General features: G+C 38.5%; 1 protein-coding gene across 6 annotated transcripts; it reads left to right on the top strand.

Moving 5' to 3' along the window:
* The first annotated feature begins 7620 nt into the window (after nt 1-7620).
* On the top strand, nt 7621-19129 carry LOC128703576 (zinc finger protein 271). 6 transcript variants are annotated; one of them, XM_053798270.2, is made up of 3 exons: nt 7621-7781; nt 16481-16539; nt 17235-19129. In XM_053798270.2, the coding sequence occupies exon 3, from the start codon at nt 17370-17372 to the stop codon at nt 18540-18542; it is 1173 nt and encodes a 390-aa protein (XP_053654245.2). In that variant the 5' UTR covers nt 7621-7781; nt 16481-16539; nt 17235-17369; the 3' UTR covers nt 18543-19129. The 6 variants fall into 6 exon arrangements, with proteins under 6 accessions (XP_053654245.2, XP_053654243.2, XP_053654241.2 ...); XM_053798268.2 differs by having other exon boundaries at nt 16999-19129; XM_053798266.2 differs by having other exon boundaries at nt 7621-7845.
* Nucleotides 19130-22119: the final 2990 nt, after the last annotated feature.

Raw genomic sequence — 22119 nt, 5'->3', positions numbered from 1 at the left:
TCCCCCAGGGATGTGTTCTGAGCACAACACTTTTTCTCCTTGCTATTAATGATTTGGCCTCTAGTCTTCCATCAAATATTTGGTCATCACTCTATGTTGATGACTTCGCTATTGCCTGTGCAGGCGCTGACTGTCACCTCCTTACAGTTTCTCTCCAACATGCAGTCGACCGTGTTTCCAATTGGGCCACCACACGTAGGTTTAAATTTTCCAGCACTAAAACCCACCAAATCACTTTCACTAGACGCTCTGTCATCTCCGATCATCCTTTGTACCTCTATGGCTCCCGTATCCCTGAACGTGATACAGTCAAGTTTCTGGGCCTCCTCTTTGATCGTAGGTTATCCTGGAAACCTCACATTACCTCTCTGAAGGCAACTTGTCACAGCCGGCTGAACCTTCTTAAAACCCTTGCTCATCTTTCGTGGGGAGCTGATCGTCGAACCCTCCTTCGCCTACATTCCACCCTTATTTTATCGAAACTTGATTATGGTGACCAGATCTATTCAGCGGCATCTCCTGCTACTCTCTCTAGCCTTAACCCCATTCATCACCAAGGATTACGTTTATGCCTTGGTGCTTTTCGCTCTTCCCCTGTCGAAAGCCTCTATGCAGAAGCGAACGTTCCATCCTTATCCGATCGCCGTGATGCCCATTGCCTGCGCTACTATGTACGCTCTCATGATCTCCGCAATCCTTCCATTTATAGAATGGTCACTGATATTAGTAGACATTCTTTATTTGTTCGCCGCCCCTGTTTACTCCGTCCCTTCTCTCTTCGCCTTCATTCGCTCTTGTCTTCTCTTCAACTACCACCTTTCTATGTACATGTAGCATCTCACTTTTCCCTACCCCCCTGGGAAGTTCCAGCTGTTCGAGTCTGTTCTTTCTCCCTCCCTTGCTCGAAAGCCCAACTGTCTACGGTCGCTTCCCGCTCTCTTTTTCTTGACCACTTTCACTCTCATTCTCATGCCATTGCTGTGTACACAGATGGCTCTAAGTCTTCTGACGGCGTAGGATTCGCAGCAGTGTTTCTGGACAGCGTCGTACAAGGGCATTTACTATCTTCGGCTAGTATTTTTACTGCTGAATTATATGCCATCCTTACAGCACTTATCCGTATTGCATCTATGCCTGTGTCATCATTTGTGGTTGTCTCAGACTCCCTTAGTGCTTTACAGGCTATACAAAAATTTGATACACCTCACCCCTTAGTCCTCCGTATCCAACTTTGGCTACGCCGCATCTTTACCAAGCATAAAGATATTGTTTTTTGTTGGGTCCCTGGTCATGTTGACGTACAGGGCAATGAACAGGTAGACACTGCTGCGCGGTCAGCAGTACATGACCTACCAGTTTCTTATAGAGGTATTCCATTTACGGACTATTTTGCTGTAATATCTTCCAACCTTCACACCCATTGGCAACAACGTTGGTCTACTATGCTCGGCAACAAACTTCAGTCTATTAAACCGAGTATAGGTTACGGGCCGTCTTCTTATCACCAGTGTCGAGGTTGGGAGACTACTCTCTCCCGTCTTCGCATTGGCCATACTCGTCTTACTCATGGATATCTCATGGAGAGGCGTCTTGCTCCTCTCTGTGAGAATTGCCAAGCTCCATTATCAGTCAGCCACATTCTGTTGGACTGCCCACTTTATCAACGAGCACGCAGAATTTACCTCTGTCGTCGTCTTCGCTCCGCTGCTCTCTCTTTACCTTCCCTTCTCGCTGATGGACCCACCTTTCATCCGGACTCTCTCATTGACTTTTTGACAACGACTGACTTACTTCACAAATTCTGATACTTTCAGCCCTTTCTACTTCAATCTCTTGCTACCCTCTACCCCCGTACTATCCCCTGCCCCGCTGTTTTCTGTAACCTGCTGTTCATCCCCCCTCCCTTCTGCCATCCAATTCTCTTGCTTCCTTCCCTACCCTGCAGCGCTGTATAGCCCTTGTGGCTTAGCGCTTCTTTTTTTATTATAATAATAATCTGGAATTTCGCTAGTATTTTCCTGAGTATAAACTGAGAGGAAGTAGGTGATGAAAAGTTCACACATATCCTTATCACTGTCAGTGATCTGACCTGAGTTACTCTTAAGTGGGCCTATTTTGTCCCTAGCCTTACTTCTATATACCTGAAAGAACCCTTTTGGGTTAGTCTTTGAATCCCTTGCAACTTTAGCCTCATAATCCCTTTTTGCTTTTCTTATTCCTTTTTTATTTATTAATTTATTAATTTGAACATGATACATAAAAGTACAAAGAAATACAGTGGTTAAGTGTAACATGCCAAAGCCCCTTGTATGCAGAGCATTATGGGCAGGCTTAAAATTAACTTAAGATTAACTAAGCAATGATATATTCAGTGGTAAGCATTATTGTAAACAAATAACAATTAAGTACAAATGAGTACTTCAAAGACAGGTCATATGGTCATTTACTGAGTTGCTGTGCATTCAGTAGAATGGAGTATTCTGTTAGGTAATGTAATTAAATATAACAGTTTGATTGGGTCACAGGTTAAACATTTATGAGATACAATTATTCAGTATTTATTTAGTTGTGGGTGAGTAAGTGATTTTTAAGAAGAGACTTGAATTTATAAACAGACAGTGTTTCTTTTACATTCACAGGTAATGAATTCCAGATTTTTTTTTTTTTATTTCTCTAAGTGAATATATTGATTTCTTAACTGCCCTGCCCTCTTTTGATACACCTATATGTGCCTCTCTTTTGACCAATGAGATGTTTTAATCTATTGTTTATCCATTTGGGATCATTTTTGTTAGATCTAATTTCCCTACTCGGAACAAAAGTTGTCTGGGCACTAGAACTATGCTCTGAAACACATCATAATGGCAACCAACACCACCTACCTGACCCATAGTCATGTCATCCCAATTTAGCCCACCCAGGTAATTTCTCAATCCAATGAAGTCGGCTAAGTGGAAGTCTGGGACCAAGACTTGATTGCAATTATCTGGGTAATTCCATGATATGTTCAAACTAAGTGATTTATGATCGTTTTCCCCAAGCTCATCATTAACCTCAAGATTATTAACTAGTGATGCTTTGTTGGCAAGAACCAAGTCAAGCCGATTGTTTCCTCTAGTTCAAAGTTGGTTCTGTCACAAACTGTTTTAAATAAGCACATTGTTCCAATCAATTTGTCCGAGTTAAAATCTCCCATTATGAATTTCGTCCCATAACAGCCTACCACACACCCTATCAATGTTTGGGGGCCTATAAATCACACCCAAAATTAATTTTTCACAACCTTCCAGAAACTGTAATCAAACAGAGTCTGTGTCCATTGTTTTTAATCTTATATCTTGTCTAACACAACAATTTAAATTATCACTGACATACATGGCCACTCCACCACCCTTCCTGTTGACCCTATCAGTGTGGAATAGTTTATAACCCTGTATGTTGCATTCAGAAGGCATTTCTCTATCTTTCAAGTTGAACCAGGTCTCCGTTACAGCAATAATATCTATATTACCTGTAAGGGAACTAGCCACTCGTTGCCCTCTATTATCTCTGTTTGTTGAACACTTGCTTTGCCTTTACTAGTAACACTATTTTGAATATTGCCTTTTAAACATATCCCTGGGGTATTCCGGTAATATCTGCTGTTTTCAACCCTAGTACTGCAGCCTGATTGTTTCCCACAAACACCCATACCTCTATAATCTATCAGTTGAAAGTCCTATTCCTAGACAAAGTCATCAATGACCCCCTCAATCGACTTGGCTAATGCAACCACTCCAGTCCCAGAGAGATGAACCTCATCCCTTGCATACATATCACGTTTGCCAAAGAATTTGTCCCAGTTATCAATGAATGGGCCGGTTCAGCCGGGCTGTGGTTCGTACGTTGGACTACGTGCAGACGGCAGTAACAGCCTGGTTGATCAGGCCCTGATTCACCAGGAGACCTAGTCGTGGACCTGGCCGCGGGGGCGTTGATCCCCGGAATGCCCTCCAGGTAGACCCCAGGTATATATTTTTAATTCCTCGTCTAATTCAGTAAACCAATAGCCCTTCGTTAGCATCAAGGTGCTTTCCCCTTAAGAGTAAATGCTACCAGAAATGTGAAGTTTTCTTACGTTTTACTGGGAATATAACTTTCAGTGTAAATTTTAATACATTTCGTAATTATACAGGGCTATAGTTTATGGTCCCTCAAGGGAGGTTCCTTGACGCTGGTGAGGGGCTCTTGATCTAGGGAATTGGATCTGTACTCCAGTTCCCTGAATTAAACCTGAATACAAAAAAGATATCACGAAATAGCGAAATAAAATTAGCAAAATCAGATGAACCCCAACTCCCACCAACAGAAACAGCAAACAGACTCAATGATTTCTTCTCCACTATAGGACAAAACCTTGCCAATAAAATCCCAAGCTCAGATACCCCACCAAATGACTACCTCACCGGCAACTACCCGAACACACTGTTCCTAGCTCCGACTAACCCATACGAAGTCTCCCTTATTATCAACGCACTAAAAAACAAGGCAGATTTAAATACCTTACCACCCTTTATATACAAAAAAGTGTCACAAGTGCTATCACCAATCATTGCAACACTCTTTAACAAATCCATTGAATCCTCCACCTTCCCTACAGTACTCAAAATAGCAAGGGTCACCCCGATTCACAAAGGAGACCAAACAGAGTTGAATAACTATAGGCCAATATCCAACTTACACCCTCTCTCAAAAATCTTCGAAAAATTAATTCATAAACGAATCTACTCCTACCTTATCTCCCAAAACATACTCAACCCCTGCCAATTTGGATTCAGGCCTAATAAAAATACTAATGATGCTATTATACACATGCTAGAACATATATACACTGCAATAGAGAAAAAAGAAGTCCCACTGGGGATCTTCATTGACTTACGTAAAGCTTTTGATACAGTTGACCATGACTTGCTCCACGTAAAATTGTCACACTATGGTATAAGAGGGCACTCCCTCAACTACCTCAAGTCAAGCACCTTCAATGCGGCAACCACCAACAAAAACCTCTCCAGCTATCTCTCGACGTATTAATACAGAAGACCAACATCAAGATCAATACCTGCACTGGAAAGATATAACTTTTTATACGACTCCTGACCAAGAACCTACCATGACTGTCGACACTTTGTACGAGAAATTACTCGACAGAACAGTCAAGTTTACAAATCGTAAAGGATCTCACTGCTCCTTCACTACTCTCCAGATGACCTTGGACCAGTTACAAGCCAACCCAGCATTTCGACCTAAGATTACAAGACTACTTATCGTTTCCTTCCAACAAATGCACAACATAAGGAATGCCTCCTTCACGAAAGAAACGAAGTAACTCCAGACTCACATATTAACGACACCTGACCAATCAAGAAGCTTGCCTCCCTTGACCACTCCTCCAGCTCCTGCCAGCCGCCAATCAACATCAAGATGCAGCAATTTTTCGTCCAGCAAGTTGCAGTCAGAGCCTGCAGAGCTCCCTGTTGGTGAGGGGCTCTTGATTTAGGGAATTGGATCTGTGCTCCAGTTCCCCGAATTAAGCCTGAATGCCTTCCACATCCCCCCCCCCAGGCGCTGTATAATCCTCCGGGTTTAGCGCTTCCCCCTTGATTATAATAATAATAATAATGCAGAGCTCCTGTTGTATCTACATCGTCTTTTGTTATCGTTATTGTGGCTTAGCAGTTGGGTCTAGTCCTGACTCTTCTCTCTTCGACTCAAGACATTCCTCTCACCGTCTATTCTTCGCACTGTCCCCACTTGCCCCTCGCCCCTCGTGGGTACTTACCTGTGAGTCCTATCGTATCGTATCCTCAAGTCATACCTCAGCAACAGAAGCCAATATGTGTACGCAAATGGGGCAAACTCTTCTGCACAACCAATTACAGTTGGTGTCCCACAGGGAAGTGTCCTTGGCCCTCTTCTCTTTCTCCTATACATAAATGACCTACCAAATGCTTCGCAATTACTCAAACCCACACTATTTGCAGATGACACTACATACGTCTTCTCCCACCCGAGCCCAGTCACACTAGCCAATACTGTAAATACCGAATTACAGAAAATATCTACCTGGATGAGGACTAACAAACTTAAACTAAACATTGACAAAACCTACTTCATTCAGTTTGGTAACAGAGCTACAGATGTCCCTCTTAACATAATGATAAATGGATCACCTATCACAAAGCTAACAGAGGGAAAATTCTTAGGAATCCACCTTGATAATAGACTCAAATTTCATACACATATACAACAAATTTCTAAGAAAATTTCCAAGACTGTAGGCATACTATCGAAGATACGGTACTATGCTCCACAGTCAGCCCTCCTGGCCCTATATCACTCTCTTATTTACCCCTATCTCACCTATGGAATTTGTGCATGGGGCTCAACAACAATTAACCATCTCAGACCACTAATTACCCAACAAAAGGCTGCAGTTAGAATGATAACAAATTCTCACTACAGGCAGCACACTCCACCAATATTCAATACACTAAACCTACTCATCATACAAAACATCCATAGTTATTATTGCACCTATTACATACATAGAACACTTAACTCTGATATTAACCCTCCCCTGGTGGCTAAAGCTCCCGCTTCACACACGGAGGGCCCGGGTTCGATTCCCGGCGGGTGGAAACATTCGACACGTTTCCTTACACCTGTTGTCCTGTTCACCTAGCAGCAAATAGGTACCTGGGTGTTAGTCGACTGGTGTGGGTCGCATCCTGGGGGACAAGATTAAGGACCCCAATGGAAATAAGTTAGACAGTCCTTGATGACGCACTGACTTTCTTGGGTTATCCTGGGTGGCTAACCCTCCGGGGTTAAAAATCCGAACGAAATCTTATCTTATCTTATCCTTGCCAACCTCAACAGAACACATGACCATAACACAAGGCACAGATCACTCTTTGATGTTCCTCGTGTCCATCTCACACTATGCAAAAACTCAATGCACATAAAAGGCCCTAAAATCTGGAATTCATTACCTGTAAATATAAAAGAAACACTACCTGTTTATAAATTCAAGTCTCTTCTCAAAGATCACTTACTCACCCAAAACCAAATAAATACTGAATAACTGAACCTTATAAATTGTATATCTTAAATGTTTCTCACAATTATATCACATAAATGTTAAACCTAAAACCCAATCTAACTTTATTATTTTTTAAATACACTACCTAACAGAATACTCCATATGACTGAATGTACAACAATGCATGCAACCATATGACCTGTCTTTGTAATACTCACTTGTGCTTTATAGTAATCTGTTTACATTAATGTTTTATCACTGATTTCATCATTGCTTAGTTAATCTTAAGTTAATTTTAAGCCAGCCCGTAATGCTATGCATAGTATAAGTGGCTTTGGCATGCTGCTCTTATCTGTATTTTTTTGTACCTCTGTATGTGTGCTCAAATTGTAAATTGTAAATAAATACCTTCCATCCCCCCCCCACAGGCGCTGTATAATCCTACGGGTTTAACGCTCCCCAAGATTATAAGAAAAATAATAATATAGTTTATGACTACAGTCGTCTGCAAATTTTTTTTTTTTTTGCTAAACTTATCAAGTATACAAGTCGCTTTACTAATAAAATTATATAATTTTATTATTTGTAATTGCCGATAATTTATACATTTATATGTAAAGATTGTGAATAAAGAAACAGAACTAACGAAACGAAAATAAAAGCAACGAATATCGTTCACCACAACAATGATAATAAAAATGTACGAGTCTGACCAAATATCTCCACTATTTCCGTAATTTATCTTAAAAAATTTAATACGTGGGGTAAGTATAAATGCTTGTATAATAAGTTTTAACTGATAATGTCATCAAGAAACTGAAAAAATAGGCTGGTGTAACTGGATAATTTCACTCGACTTGGGCCGACATAACTTGCTTATATTAGATTTATATTATATAGTATGGTACCAGTAGGCCTACTTCAGTCTTCATTATCCAAATAAGTGAGTATGGTTAGTGTGAGTAGTAAATATCTAGTTATTAGTATAAGAACCCCAATGGAAATAAGCCACTTTGGCTTTAGGTTATCCTGGGTAATTACACCTATGTTGCTATATATGATAATTTATGTAACTGTATTTATGTGTACCTGTACCTGAATAAACTTACAAACCAAGGAGATCACTAAACTCGTAGTCATTACACAATGCATGGGAAATGGGAGGTAATGGGTTTGATCCACGAAAGGAGATGTATCCACTATCTTGGATCCGGAGCTCTCACCAACATCAACACCTTAGAGGGGAAATAGGGGCTTAAAATTTAGCATTCGTAGGGCATACATAATATGGACTAGTAAACCTACTGCAGGTCATCTATTTTCAGGTCCTCTTAAGGGGACCTGAAAATAGAGCTCTGCTGAGAGGCTCTTGATCCATGGAGCTAGAATTTCTCTCCTCTTCCTTGGATCGAATATTAATTCCTCCGTTTACCCCAGTGTTGTATAACCTGTATGGTTTTAGCACTCATTAAATGTAATATGATGTAATAATTATGTTACTCAGGTCAAAGTTCCAACAGCCTGGTTGATCAGAGACAGGGCTGAGATTAGCACAGAGATTAAACCTCCATTACTCTAAGTAAGTTTATTTAGGTGCAGGTACACATAAATACAATTATCATATATGGTTTAACATTAACAACACTGCGCTAGCCAAGGATTCGAACCCATGTTGTACTGGCCTGCCTCATGGTAAGTGAGAGCCACATGACGATTTAAACCACAGGACCACCCAACCCTAAAGAATGGCGCAGCCAGCACACAGCTAGCTGTTGGGCCGCCATCCGAGGACATACGGAGGTGTGAGAGCTTCTAAGCTAATTTCATTCTCATCCCTGTTTGGTGTACTAGCCTCACGAGCAGTATTTAGTGCAGTGTTGTTATTGATCAATACCACTCGTTCGTGGTTACAATAATATATAAATACAGCTCGTGAGGCTAGTACACCAAACAGGGATGAGAATGAAATTAGCTTAAAAGCTCCCACACCTCCGTATGCCCTCGGATGACGGCCCAACAGCTAGCTGTGTGCTGGATGCGCCATTCTTTAGGGTTGGGTGGTCCTGTGGTTTAAAGCATCATGTGGTTCTCGCTTACCATGAGGCAGGCCAGTACAACATGGGTTTGAATCCTTGGCTAGCGCAGTGTTGTTATTGATCAATACCACTCGTTTGTGGTTACAATAATATAGTTTAACATGTGTAAATTATCTAGGATAACCCCTCAAAAAACTCGAGACAAATTGACTTAGCACTTCAAAATAAAAGGCTTCATAATAATAATTGTAATAATAATTCTAATAAATTTTTTTGGCTAATTGTTACTAATTGTCTGCCGATAATGTCACAGCATGACAGTGGCTCTCTTTGCACTGCAACTCATTATTGTAGTTAAATAATCTCAATGTAAACTTGCAAGGAAATAAAAATTTGTATTTGTATTACCAGTACAGCAGTTATGAGGAATGAAGATTTAACCTATAACTGAGCAAAGCCAAATACTGTGCTATGATTTATTTGTATTATGGTCCTATATACATGTATTACCATAGCAACTAAATACAATTTATTTATATACAGAAGGTACACCATGTGTATCCAGTACAGATTACATATTTTTATTATAATGCAATTTAAACACTGAGCATTTATTAGCAGCTCAATGAAATGGATAAAGGTAGAATTACCATCAAAATGTTAGATAAATGGACGCAGATGCAACTGATGTGGCATTTTATTGTAGCAACATTTCACTCTCCAGGAGCTTTGTCAACCCATTATAAACATTACAAGGACACAGAAGGTATATATATACATGTATATAGGTATCGCATGAGGTGAAAGATAGGTAGCACTACTACCATTACTACTATATATATACATGTATATATTTTTTTTTTCAACAAACCGATCGTATCCCACCAAGGCAGGGTGGCCCAAAAGGAAAAACAAGTTTCTCTTTTTAACTTTAGTAATGTATACAGGAGAAGGGGTGTGTATGTATGTATGTTGTGCTGGATAGGTAAAATTGGTCAATTAGCAAGAATTCACTTAAAATTAAGTCCTTTCTAAAATTCTCTTATACATTTAAAGATACATTTTTTAATTTATGTTAATGTAAAAATTAATAATTTTGTAAAAGAAGAACCTTAGAAAACTTACCTAACCTTATTATAACCAGTGCAATTTAATTTAGCCAAATCCAATTAAATATGTTTTAGATAAGTTTACAGTAATTTAATAATAAACAAATTCAAATTCAAAGTTTATTCTCTATAAGGATTACAATGCTGAGTTTACAGAAATTTGGTTATTGTGTGGTTTACATGTAGTAAAATAGTGATTACAGAGTGTACCACTAGAACGCTTAGCATGGCTAGGCATTTCGGGCAAAGAAATATATTTTTTCATTAGGTTCAGAATGATTTTTGTGACATTATTGTAAACACAAATTTTCGCTTGCCTTATTCGGCAAGAAAAGTGTTGTTATGTAAGCCAAAATCACAGATTTTCCCTATTTGGCATGACATATACATGTATATATATGCAGGACAAGCCATGGGGAATGTGGAAATCTTTAGCTCAAGTACTTTCACACTTCTCAGTGCTTCATCAGGAGCTGTGCAATGTTGCAAGGGAGCAACCAAAGCAGGGAGAGAGGTCTCAGATTAGCGTAGGTGTCACTGGCCACAGTTACCCTTAGACTGGGTTAGTGGTCAGTGCCAACCATATGACCTGTTATAAATGATTAGAAAAAACTTGGGGCTGGCTTTTTATATCTTATAATTTCCTACTTGACATCTCAGAAACCCTCCTACCCCATATGGGTAGTGGGGGGATGATGGAAGGGTGGGGTTGGCACCGACCACTAACCCAGTCTAAGGGTAACCGTGGCCAATGACACCTACGCTACGCTGAGAACTCTCTCCCTGCTTTGGTTGCTCCCTTGCAACATAGCTCAGCTCCTGATGAAGCACTGAGAAGTGTGAAAGTACTTGAGCTAAAGATTTCCACCCCTCTGTGGCTTGTCCTGCATAGTTAAGATCTCCTGTCTGCGATTGTTTGCATATAGTATATATATATATATATATATATATATATATATATATATATATATATATATATATATATATATATATATATATATATATATATATATATATATATACATGTATATATATATATATATATATATATATATATATATATATATATATATATATATATATATATATATATATATATATATATGTATATATATATATATATATATATATATATATATATATATATATATATATATATATATATATATATATATATATATATATATATATATATATATATATATATATATATATATATATATATATATATATATATATATATATATATATATATATATATATATATATATGTATATATATATATATATATGTTGTGCTGAATATGTAAAACTGGTCAATTAGCAAGAACTCATTTAAAATTAAGTCCTTTCCAAAATTTTCTCTTATACACTTAAAGATATATTTTTTCATTAATGTTAATGTAAAAATTTTTAATTTTGCACCAAAAGAAACTTAGAAAACTTACCTAACCTTGTTATAACAAGAGCAATTTATTTTAGCCTAACCCAACTAAATACACCTACCATCCAACTAACGACCTGCTCGACTTACAACCACTTGACTTACGACCACTCGACTTACGACCTTACAGTATAAAATACAGTACTAACAACATAAAAAGTAAAGTAAAACATGAAATACCAAAATAAAACAATAAAATAAAGCCATTACAAAAATGTTTTGTTGATATTCAGTAGTAAAGTTCGACTTACGACCATTTCGACTACGACCGGTTTCTCGGAACCGAACTCGGTCGTAAGTCGGATGGTAGGTGTATATTTTAGATTTGTTTGCAGTAATTTAATACTAAACAAATACAATGAAATATATTTTTTTCGTCAGGTACAGAATGATTGAACAATAAAATGGTATAAAATACCGACAGGTTGTTAGGTAAGACACATATGCAACAGTTAGGTATCTTTATTTCGAAACGTTTCGCCTACACAGTAGGCTTCTTCAGTCGAGTACAGAAAAGTTGATAGAAGCAGAAGATACTTGAAGACGATGTAATCAGTCCATCACCCTTAAAGTTTTGAGGTGGTCAGTCCCTCAGTCTGGAGAAAAGCATTGTTCCATAGTATGAAACAATATTGTTTCATACTATGGAACAATGCTCTTCTCCAGACTGAGGGACTGACCACCTCAAAACTTTAAGGGTGATGGACTGATTACATCGTCTTCAAGTATCTTCTGCTTCTATCAACTTTTCTGTACTCGACTGAAGAAGCCTACTGTGTAGGCGAAACGTTTCGAAATAAAGATACCTAACTGTTGCATATGTGTCTTACCTAACAACAGGTACAGAATGATTTTGGCAAAATTATTGCATACACAAATTTCCGCTTGTCCTATATGGCAAGATGAGCATTGCTATTTAAGCCAAGATCACAAGTTCTGCCCATTTGGCACGACACACACACACACACACACACACACACACACACACACACACACACACACACACACACACACACACACACACATATATATATATTTTATTATTTTATTATCACACTGACCGATTCCCACCAAGGCAGGGTGGCCCAAAAAAGAAAAACTTTCACCATCATTCACTCCATCACTGTCTTGCCAGAAGGGTGTTTTACACTACAGTTTTTAAACTGCAACATTAACACCCCTCCTTCAGAGTGAAGGCACTGTACTTCCCATCTCCAGGACTCAAGTCCGGCCTGCCGGTTTCCCTGAACCCCTTCATAAATGTTACTTTGCTCACACTCCAACAGCACGTCAAGTATTAAAAACCATTTGCCTCCATTCACTCCTATCAAACACGCTCACGCATGCCTGCTGGAAGTCCAAGCCCCTCGCACACAAAACCTCCTTTACCCCCTCCCTCCAACCTTTCCTAGGCCGACCCCTACCCCGCCTTCCTTCCACTACAGACTGATACACTCTTGAAGTCACTCTGTTTCGCTCCATTCTCTCTACATGTCCAAACCACCTCAACAACCCTTCCTCAGCCCTCTGGACAACAGTTTTGGTAATCCCGCACCTCCTCCTAACTTCCAAACTACGAATTCTCTGCATTATATTCACACCACACATTGCCCTCAGACAGTGGTAAAACTATACTCTCATACATTCCCCTCTTTGCCTCCAAGGACAAAGTTCTTTGTCTCCACAGACTCCTAAGTGCACCACTCACCCTTAAATATATATATATATATATATATATAGTGTTGGAGTGGTTGGTACTTTTTAATAAATGTATGAAAGAGGGGAAGGTACCTAGGGAGTGGCGGAGAGCATGTATAGTCCCTTTATATAAAGGGAAAGGGGACAAAAGAGATTGTAAAAATTATAGAGGAATAAGTTTACTGAGTATACCAGGAAAAGTATACGGTAGAGTTATAATTGAAAGAATTAGAGGTAAGACAGAATGTAGAATTGCAGATGAGCAAGGAGGCTTCAGAGTGGGTAGGGGATGTGTAGATCAAGTGTTTACATTGAAGCATATATGTGAACAGTATTTAGATAAAGGTAGGGAAGTTTTTATTGCATTTATGGATTTAGAAAAGGCATATGATAGAGTGGATAGAGGAGCAATGTGGCAGATGTTGCAAGTTTATGGAATAGGTGGTAAGTTACTAAATGCTGTAAAGAGCTTTTATGAGGATAGTGAGGCTCAGGTTAGGGTGTGTAGAAGAGAGGGAGAATACTTCCCGGTAAAAGTAGGTCTTAGACAGGGATGTGTAATGTCACCATGGTTGTTTAATATATTTATAGATGGGGTTGTAAAAGAAGTAAATGCTAGGGTGTTCGGGAGAGGGGTGGGATTAAATTATGGGGAATCAAATTCAAAATGGGAATTAACACAGTTACTTTTTGCTGATGATACTGTGCTTATGGGAGATTCTAAAGAAAAATTGCAAAGGTTAGTGGATGAGTTTGAGAATGTGTGTAAAGGTAGAAAGTTGAAAGTGAACATAGAAAAGAGTAAGGTGATGAGGGTATCAAATGATTTAGATAAAGAAAAATTGGATATCAAATTGGGGAGGAGGAGTATGGAAGAAGTGAATGTTTTCAGATACTTGGGAGTTGACGTGTCGGCGGATGGATTTATGAAGGATGAGGTTAATCATAGAACTGATGAGGGAAAAAAGGTGAGTGGTGCGTTGAGGTATATGTGGAGTCAAAAAACGTTATCTATGGAGGCAAAGAAGGGAATGTATGAAAGTATAGTAGTACCAACACTCTTATATGGATGTGAAGCTTGGGTGGTAAATGCAGCAGCGAGGAGATGGTTGGAGGCAGTGGAGATGTCCTGTCTAAGGGTAATGTGTGGTGTAAATATTATGCAGAAAATTCGGAGTGTGGAAATTAGGAGAAGGTGTGGAGTTAATAAAAGCATTAGTCAGAGGGCAGAAGAGGGGTTGTTGAGGTGGTTTGGTCATTTAGAGAGAATGGATCAAAGTAGAATGACATGGAAAGCATATAAATCTATAGGGGAAGGAAAGAGGGGTAGGGGTCGTCCTCGAAAGGGTTGGAAAGAGGGGGTAAAGGAGGTTTTGTGGGCGAGGGGCTTGGACTTCCAGCAAGCGTGCATGAGCGTGTTAGATAGGAGTGAATGGAGACGAATGATACTTGGGACCTGACGATCTGTTGGAGTGTGAGCAGGGTAATATTTAGTGAAGGGATTCAGGGAAACCGGTAATTTCTTATAGTCGGACTTGAGTCCTGGAAATGGGAAGTACAATGCCTGCACTTTAAAGGAGGGGTTTGGGATATTGGCAGTTTGGAGGGATATGTTGTGTATCTTTATACGTATATGCTTCTAAACTGTTGTATTCTGAGCACCTCTGCAAAAGCAGTGATAATGTGTGAGTGTGGTGAAAGTGTTGAATGATGATTGAAGTATTTTCTTTTTTGGGATTTTCTTTCTTTTTTGGGTCACCCTGCCTCGGTGGGAGACGACCAACTTGTTGAAAAAAAAAAAATATATATATATATATATATATATATAAATATATATATATATACATATAAATATATATATATATATATATATATATATATATATATATATATATATATATATATATATATATATATATATATATATATTTATATATATATATATATTTTTTTTTTTTTTTATAACAAGTTGGTCGTCTCCCACCGAGGCAGGGTGACCCAAAAAAGAAAGAAAATCCCACACACACACACACACACACACACACACACACACACCCACACACACACACACACACTGTGTCCCTGTAATGTTTGTAACAGCTTGACAAAGTTCCTCTTTGACAGCAAAATGTTGCCACAATAAAATGTTACTTTAGTTACATCTGTGTCTATTTACTTAACAAAATGTATAAATTAGGCCGTAAAAGATGGATTATCAAAAGATTAACCTTTCCTTGGTACTGCAGGAAACTAAGTTATGCAAATTCTTAGATATGTTGGGTAAAATTAAACTTCATGTTTAATTGTATCACTTTCATTGAAGGGCAAGCTTCAAATGATGCAAAAAACATATGTACATTATTATATCATTAAGGTTGTGCTATAATATTGGTATTGGTTAATTTTCATGGTATCAATATCAGTTGTGGATTGGCCTAAAATTGAATATCAGTATCAGTATCGGTATCAGATACATGTATTGGCTAATTGTGATGTTTTAAGCCTTAGTCTAAGATTGAATATTGGTATGGGCAAAAATGTTAGCATCATCCCATCCTTAATTAAAATAAAGAAAAATTATCCAATAGTACATGCCCAGTTGCTTGTCAGCACTAGTAAAACTATTCTGCAGACCAAGAATACAGAGCTGCACAATGCAGAGATGCCACTGCCTAACCTAAGTAATCCACCTAAAGCATAACAAAGGGGAATCGCTCTCTCTTTCCCAATAAAACCACAACCAGCTACTCTACACACAAGAAAGCTTGAAGACAAAGATACCAATTTTAGAACAAGCTTTCATTGGGACTACTTTTTCCTCTATACAGAACTTTATCAAGACATGACTTGATAAAGCTCTACACAGATTGAAATATCCCAATTAACATTTATTAAGTAAGTTTATTTAGGCACAGGTACACATAAGTACAATTATCATACATTGTGTAAGGTACCTAGGATAATTCGAAAAAGTCAGAGTGACTTATTTCTTGTGCAATTTGTGGCCTTGTCTTTATACTTGTTGGCAATTTGCCATTCAGTGCTCAATATTGAGCACTGAATTATATTAATTGAATTCTGGACTATAATCATTCATTTTTTTTTCTTTGCAGCTCATGCTCTCATCAGAAGAATTATGTCAGAAGACTTGCTCTCGGTACCCTAAATTCATGTAAGTGGCAAAAAAATGTAATATGTACATGTATATTACACGTATAATGTCTGCAAAATGTGTCATAAAGCATATTTACAGGTCAAAAGTGCTAAATATATAGTAGTAACACTTTTGACATTCTAAAATTTCAACATCATGACCACTACAAGTAAACACTATACATGCATACAGCCTGTGGATGTAATTAATCTCCATTAATGTAAATATTGTGTGCAGTATTATTACACAGTGCAGTAAAACCGTCACATATTAGATGTTTACTGTACTGTACTTGCATCATAATCTAATACACAACATTTCACCTTGGTAGGTACCAACCTGTTGGTATTGTATACCATTTTGATATTCAACATTTCACCTTGATGACAAATGCAATTTTCATATTTAAATCTTTATTAATGATTTCTTTGAAGACTTTGGTATTAATTATTAACAAAATGTGTATAAATTTTACAGCTGTTAAATAGTGAACTCTAGTACTTCTTGGAAATACAGTAATTATAATCTTAATGAAATGGTGAAAGTAAGATTTTTGGACCAAATATGAATGCTTTATGATGAAACTACATTAGTATCCATTATATAAAAGAAATTCACAGAAACCTGCAATGACTTTAGCAGATTTGCACAACAGGTGAACCACATAAGTGTTGAGGGTGTGTTAACTGTTTTAAATAAATCTGATTTTGCAGCACACAAGAGTTTCAACAAAGATATAATTTAAGAGTTAAGATCTTTAACAAGTTATCTCCAAAATCTTATAAATTACTTGAGAGCTCACAGAAGAGGAGATATATGTGTTTTCAGTTTAAAAAATTAGGTAAAATATGAGTGCTAATATAGGAGAGAAGCCATATCAGTGCTTAGAATGTCTGAAGCTTTTTTCTCGAAAATATCATTTAGAAACACATTTAAGAGTTCATACAGGGGAGAAACCATATAAGTGCTCAGTATGTCTAAAAAAATTTTCACATAGATCAGTTCTAGTAAGCCATATGAGAATCCACACAGGTGAAAAGCCATATCAGTGTTCAGTGTGTCAAAAAAAATTTTCAGATCAATCAGCTCTTGTAACTCATAAGAGACTTCATACAGGAGAGAAACCATATCATTGTTCAGATTGTTTAAAAGAATTTACACATAAGTCAAATCTGATAAAACATATGAGAGTTCATACAGGGGAGAAACCTTATCAGTGTTTAGAGTGTTTAAAGTACTTTCAACAGAATTCAGGTCTAATTCAGCACATGAGAATTCATACAGGAGAGCGGCCATATAAATGTTCAGAGTGTTCTAAAGATTTTTCACATAAATCGGCTCTAGTAAAGCATATCAAACTTCATACTGGAGAAAAACCATACCAGTGTTCAGAATGTATAAAAGCCTTTAAAGATAAATATGCCCTATTAAATCACATGAGAGTTCATACAAAAGAGAAACCATATCAGTGTCAGGTGTGTTTAAAAGACTATTCACATCAGTCAAATTTTTTAAAACATATGAAAATTCATACAGAAGGGAAACCGTATCAGTGCTCACAATGTTTAAGAGATTTTTCACGTAAATCAGCTTTAGTAAGACATACTGGTGTTCATACAGGAGAAAAACCTCATCAGTGTTCACAGTGTCTAAAAGGTTTTATGGAAAAATCAGCTTTATTAAAACATATGAGACGTCATACAGGAGAAAAACCATACCAGTGTTTTGAATGTCTAAAAAGCTTTCTAGATAATTCAGCTCTAGTAAAACATATCAGAGTTCATACAGGGGAAAAACCATATAAATGTTCAGTGTGTCTTAAAAGCTTTTCTCAAAAATATAATCTAGTAATACATTTGAAAGTTCATATCAAAGAAACACCATATCAGTGTTCAGTGTGTCTAAAAGGCTTTAACAATATATCTGGTCTTTTAAAGCATACAGGAGATCATTCAGTATTAAAGCAAAAATCAGATCTCTTAAAACATATTCGAGTTCATGGAGAAGAACAGCCGTATTAATTAAAGTCATTTTTCTGTAAGGCATGTCTTTTAACCAGTTGAAATTAGATAAGACTTAACAAAAATAAAACTTAAATTAGTGTCATGAAAGTTATGGATTAGAAGTGGCAAAAACCTTATGATGTTGAATATTTGGGTTCTGACTGTGATGACTGACTTTGTGATATTTTCCACTGTTATGATTTCATATTCTCAGGTGTTTTGTTGCACTGGTTTTAGCAGTCAGTTGTAACTCCATAAGTTTTATACAAGAGGGGTTAAGGGATGGCAGTCTGGTTGGAAGAGGGGGCTAGGGAACTCATTATTACTTGGGAGGTTTATGGGGCTCATGGAATTTTGGGGGGCATCAGCACCCTCTTATTCCCCTTGGCACTGCCCCTGATTTCTGATAATATATCTTTATTTATCAGTTTCCCATTCTCTAACTTAAGGTTATGTATAATCTAGTTTTAAATATTAAAGATACATTCACTATCATCAATAGAGTGGCTTTTCTCAAATTTGCCTGTGTTTGATCTCTACTGCAGATATTGTGTCTAATTTCAGTGCAGCTTCAGCTGGAAAAATAATAAAACAAAAATTTAGAAGCTCTAAATAACCTTCCCTTGGTCTTTAAACTTTGTCTCAGCAATTTTATCATTTATGTATTCAGCATCAAAGTTCCTTTCATCAATCATGCATTACAAAGCCATACCTGGAGTATACCTGGAGGGTGTTCAGAGGTCAACACCCCCATAGCCCAGTTCATGACCAGGCCTTGAGGTGGATGAACCAGGCTATTACTGCTGGCCACACACATATTGACGTACGAATTACATCCTGGCTGGTCAGGTACTGATTTTAGGTGCCTGTCTAGCTTCCTCTTGAAGACAGCTAGACTGTCTATGGGTAATTCCCCTTATGTGTGCTTGGAGGCTATAATCAGTATTAGTAAATATTAGCTATGTTAGTAAATATAGCTCCATTCATCAATCATGCATTACACAACCATACTTGGAATATGTCTGGAGGGTGTTTGGGGGTCAATGCCCCCATGGCCCAGTCCATGACCAAGCCTCATGGTGGATCAAGGCCTGATCAACCAGGCTGGTTTACCACTGGCTGCACACAAATCAATGTATGAACCACAGCCTGGCTGGTCGGGTACTGATTTTAGGTGCTTGTCTAACTCCCTCTTGAGGACAGCCAGGGATCTACTGATAATCTCCCTTATGTATGCTGGATAGGCCATAAACTGTATTGGTAAATATTGTTGCAGAAACAAGAAGTACCAGTTCAAGGTAGTATACAGTAACTTGGTACACTTTTTTACCATGCAGTAACTTTCTATACTTTTACCTCCATATAAGGCATAGTCAATGATAACCAAATCTATTCCTTTGTGTTTTTCTCAGTCTCAAAAGGAGATTCTTTAATTGATGTACTGATCAAGTGAAACTACTAAAGGGGATATGAAGAACATTCTGAAACTACATAACCAAGACAGGACTTGCAGTAAGATAAGATTTTGTTTGGATTTTTAACCTCAGAGGGTTAGCCACCCAGGATAACCCAAGAAAGTCAGTGCATCATCAAGGATTGTCTGTCTTATTTCCATTGGGGGTCCTTCAGTCTTGTCCCCCAGGATGCAACCCACACTAGTCAACTAACACCCAGGTTACCTACTTGCTTGCTAGGTGAATGAGGACAGCGGGCATAAAACATGCCCAACATTTCCAACTGGCCGGGGATTGAACCGGACACTCAAGTGTGTGAGGCGAGAGAGTTGCCTATCAGGCCACGGGACACCATGAATTCAAGTTGAGCTTATTTATTTAGAAAGAATATAAGGAAGTACTAGTTTGGGTAGTTTTTGATATAGGTTGGATTGGTATATGAGTGGGCATGGTTGGGTGTGAGTTGGATCTGCCTGGCATGGGCAGTAGGCCTATAAGGATACAAGGGTATAATTATGGATTAATGATCATAGGATATGTTAACCTGGAGTTTACCTGGAGAGAGTTCTGGGGGTCAACGCCCCCGCGGCCCGGTCTGTGACCAGGTCTCCTGGTGGATCAGAGCCTGATCAACCAGGCTGTTACTGCTGGCTGCACGCAAACCAACGTACGAGCCACAGCCCGGCTGGTCAGGAACTGACTTTAGGTGCTTGTCCAGTGCCAGCTTGAAGACTGCCAGGGGTCTGTTGGTAATCCCCCTTATGTATGCTGGGAGGCAGTTGAACAGTCTCAGGCCCCTGACACTTATTGTATGGTCTCTTAATGTGCTAGTGACACCCCTGCTTTTCATTGGGGGGATGTTGCATCGTCTGCCAAGTCTTTTGCTTTTGTAGTGAGTGATTTTCGTGTGCAAGTTTGGTACTAGTCCCTCTAGGATTTTCCAGGTGTATATAATCATGTATCTCTCCCACCTGCGTTCCAGGGAATACAGGTTCAGGAACCTCAAGCGCTCCCAGTAATTTAGGTGTTTTATCTCCGTTATGCGCGCCGTGAAGGTTCTCTGTACATTTTCTAGGTCAGCAATTTCACCTGCCTTGAAAGGTGCAGTTAGTGTGCAGCAATATTCCAGCCTAGATAAAACAAGTGACCTGAAGAGTGTCATCATGGGCTTGGCATCCCTAGTTTTGAAGGTTCTCATTATCCATCCTGTCATTTTTCTAGCAGATGCGATTGATACAATGTTATGGTCCTTGAAGGTGAGATCCTCCAACATGATCACTCCCAGGTCTTTGACGTTGATGTTTCGCTCTATTTTGTGCCAGAATTTGTTTTGTACTCTGATGAAGATTTAATTTCCTCGTGTTTACCATATCGGAGTAATTGAAATTTCTCATCGTTGAACTTCATATTGTTTTCTGCAGCCCACTGAAAGATTTGGTTGATGTCCGCCTGGAGCCTTGCAGTGTCTGCAATGGAAGACACTGTCATGCAGATTCGGGTGTCATCTGCAAAGGAAGACATGGTGCTGTGACTGACATCCTTGTCTATGTCGGATATGAGGATGAGGAACAAGATGGGAGCAAGTACTGTGCCTTGTGGAACAGAGCTTTTTACCGTAGCTGCCTCGGACTTTACTCTGTTGACTACTACTCTCTGTGTTCTGTTAGTGAGGAAATTATAGATCCATCGACCGACTTTTCCTGTTATTCTTTTAGCACGCATTTTGTGCGCTATTACGCCATGGTCACACTTGTTGAAGGCTTTTGCAAAGTCTGTATATATTACATCTGCATTCTTTTTGTCTTCTAGTGCATCTGGGACCTTGTCGTAGTGATCCAATAGTTGAGACAGACAGGAGCGACCTGTTCTAAACCCATGTTGCCCTGGGTTGTGTAATTTATGGGTTTCTAGATGGGTGGTGATCTTGTTTCTTAGGACCCTTTCAAAGATTTTTATGATATGGGATGTTAGTGCTATCGGTCTGTAGTTCTTTGCTATTGCTTTACTGCCCCCTTTGTGGAGTGGGGCTATGTCTGTTGTTTTTAGTATCTGGGACGACCCCCGTGTCCATGCTCCCTCTCCATAGGATGGTAAAAGCTCGTGATAGGAGCTTCTTGCAGTTCTTGATGAACACGGAGTTC

This window comes from Cherax quadricarinatus, chromosome 76 (assembly GCF_038502225.1).
Source record: "Cherax quadricarinatus isolate ZL_2023a chromosome 76, ASM3850222v1, whole genome shotgun sequence".
NCBI classification, from domain to species: domain Eukaryota; kingdom Metazoa; phylum Arthropoda; class Malacostraca; order Decapoda; family Parastacidae; genus Cherax; species Cherax quadricarinatus.
Note: the sequence above shows the minus strand (reverse complement) of the source record. Positions and strands in the feature narration are given on the sequence as shown.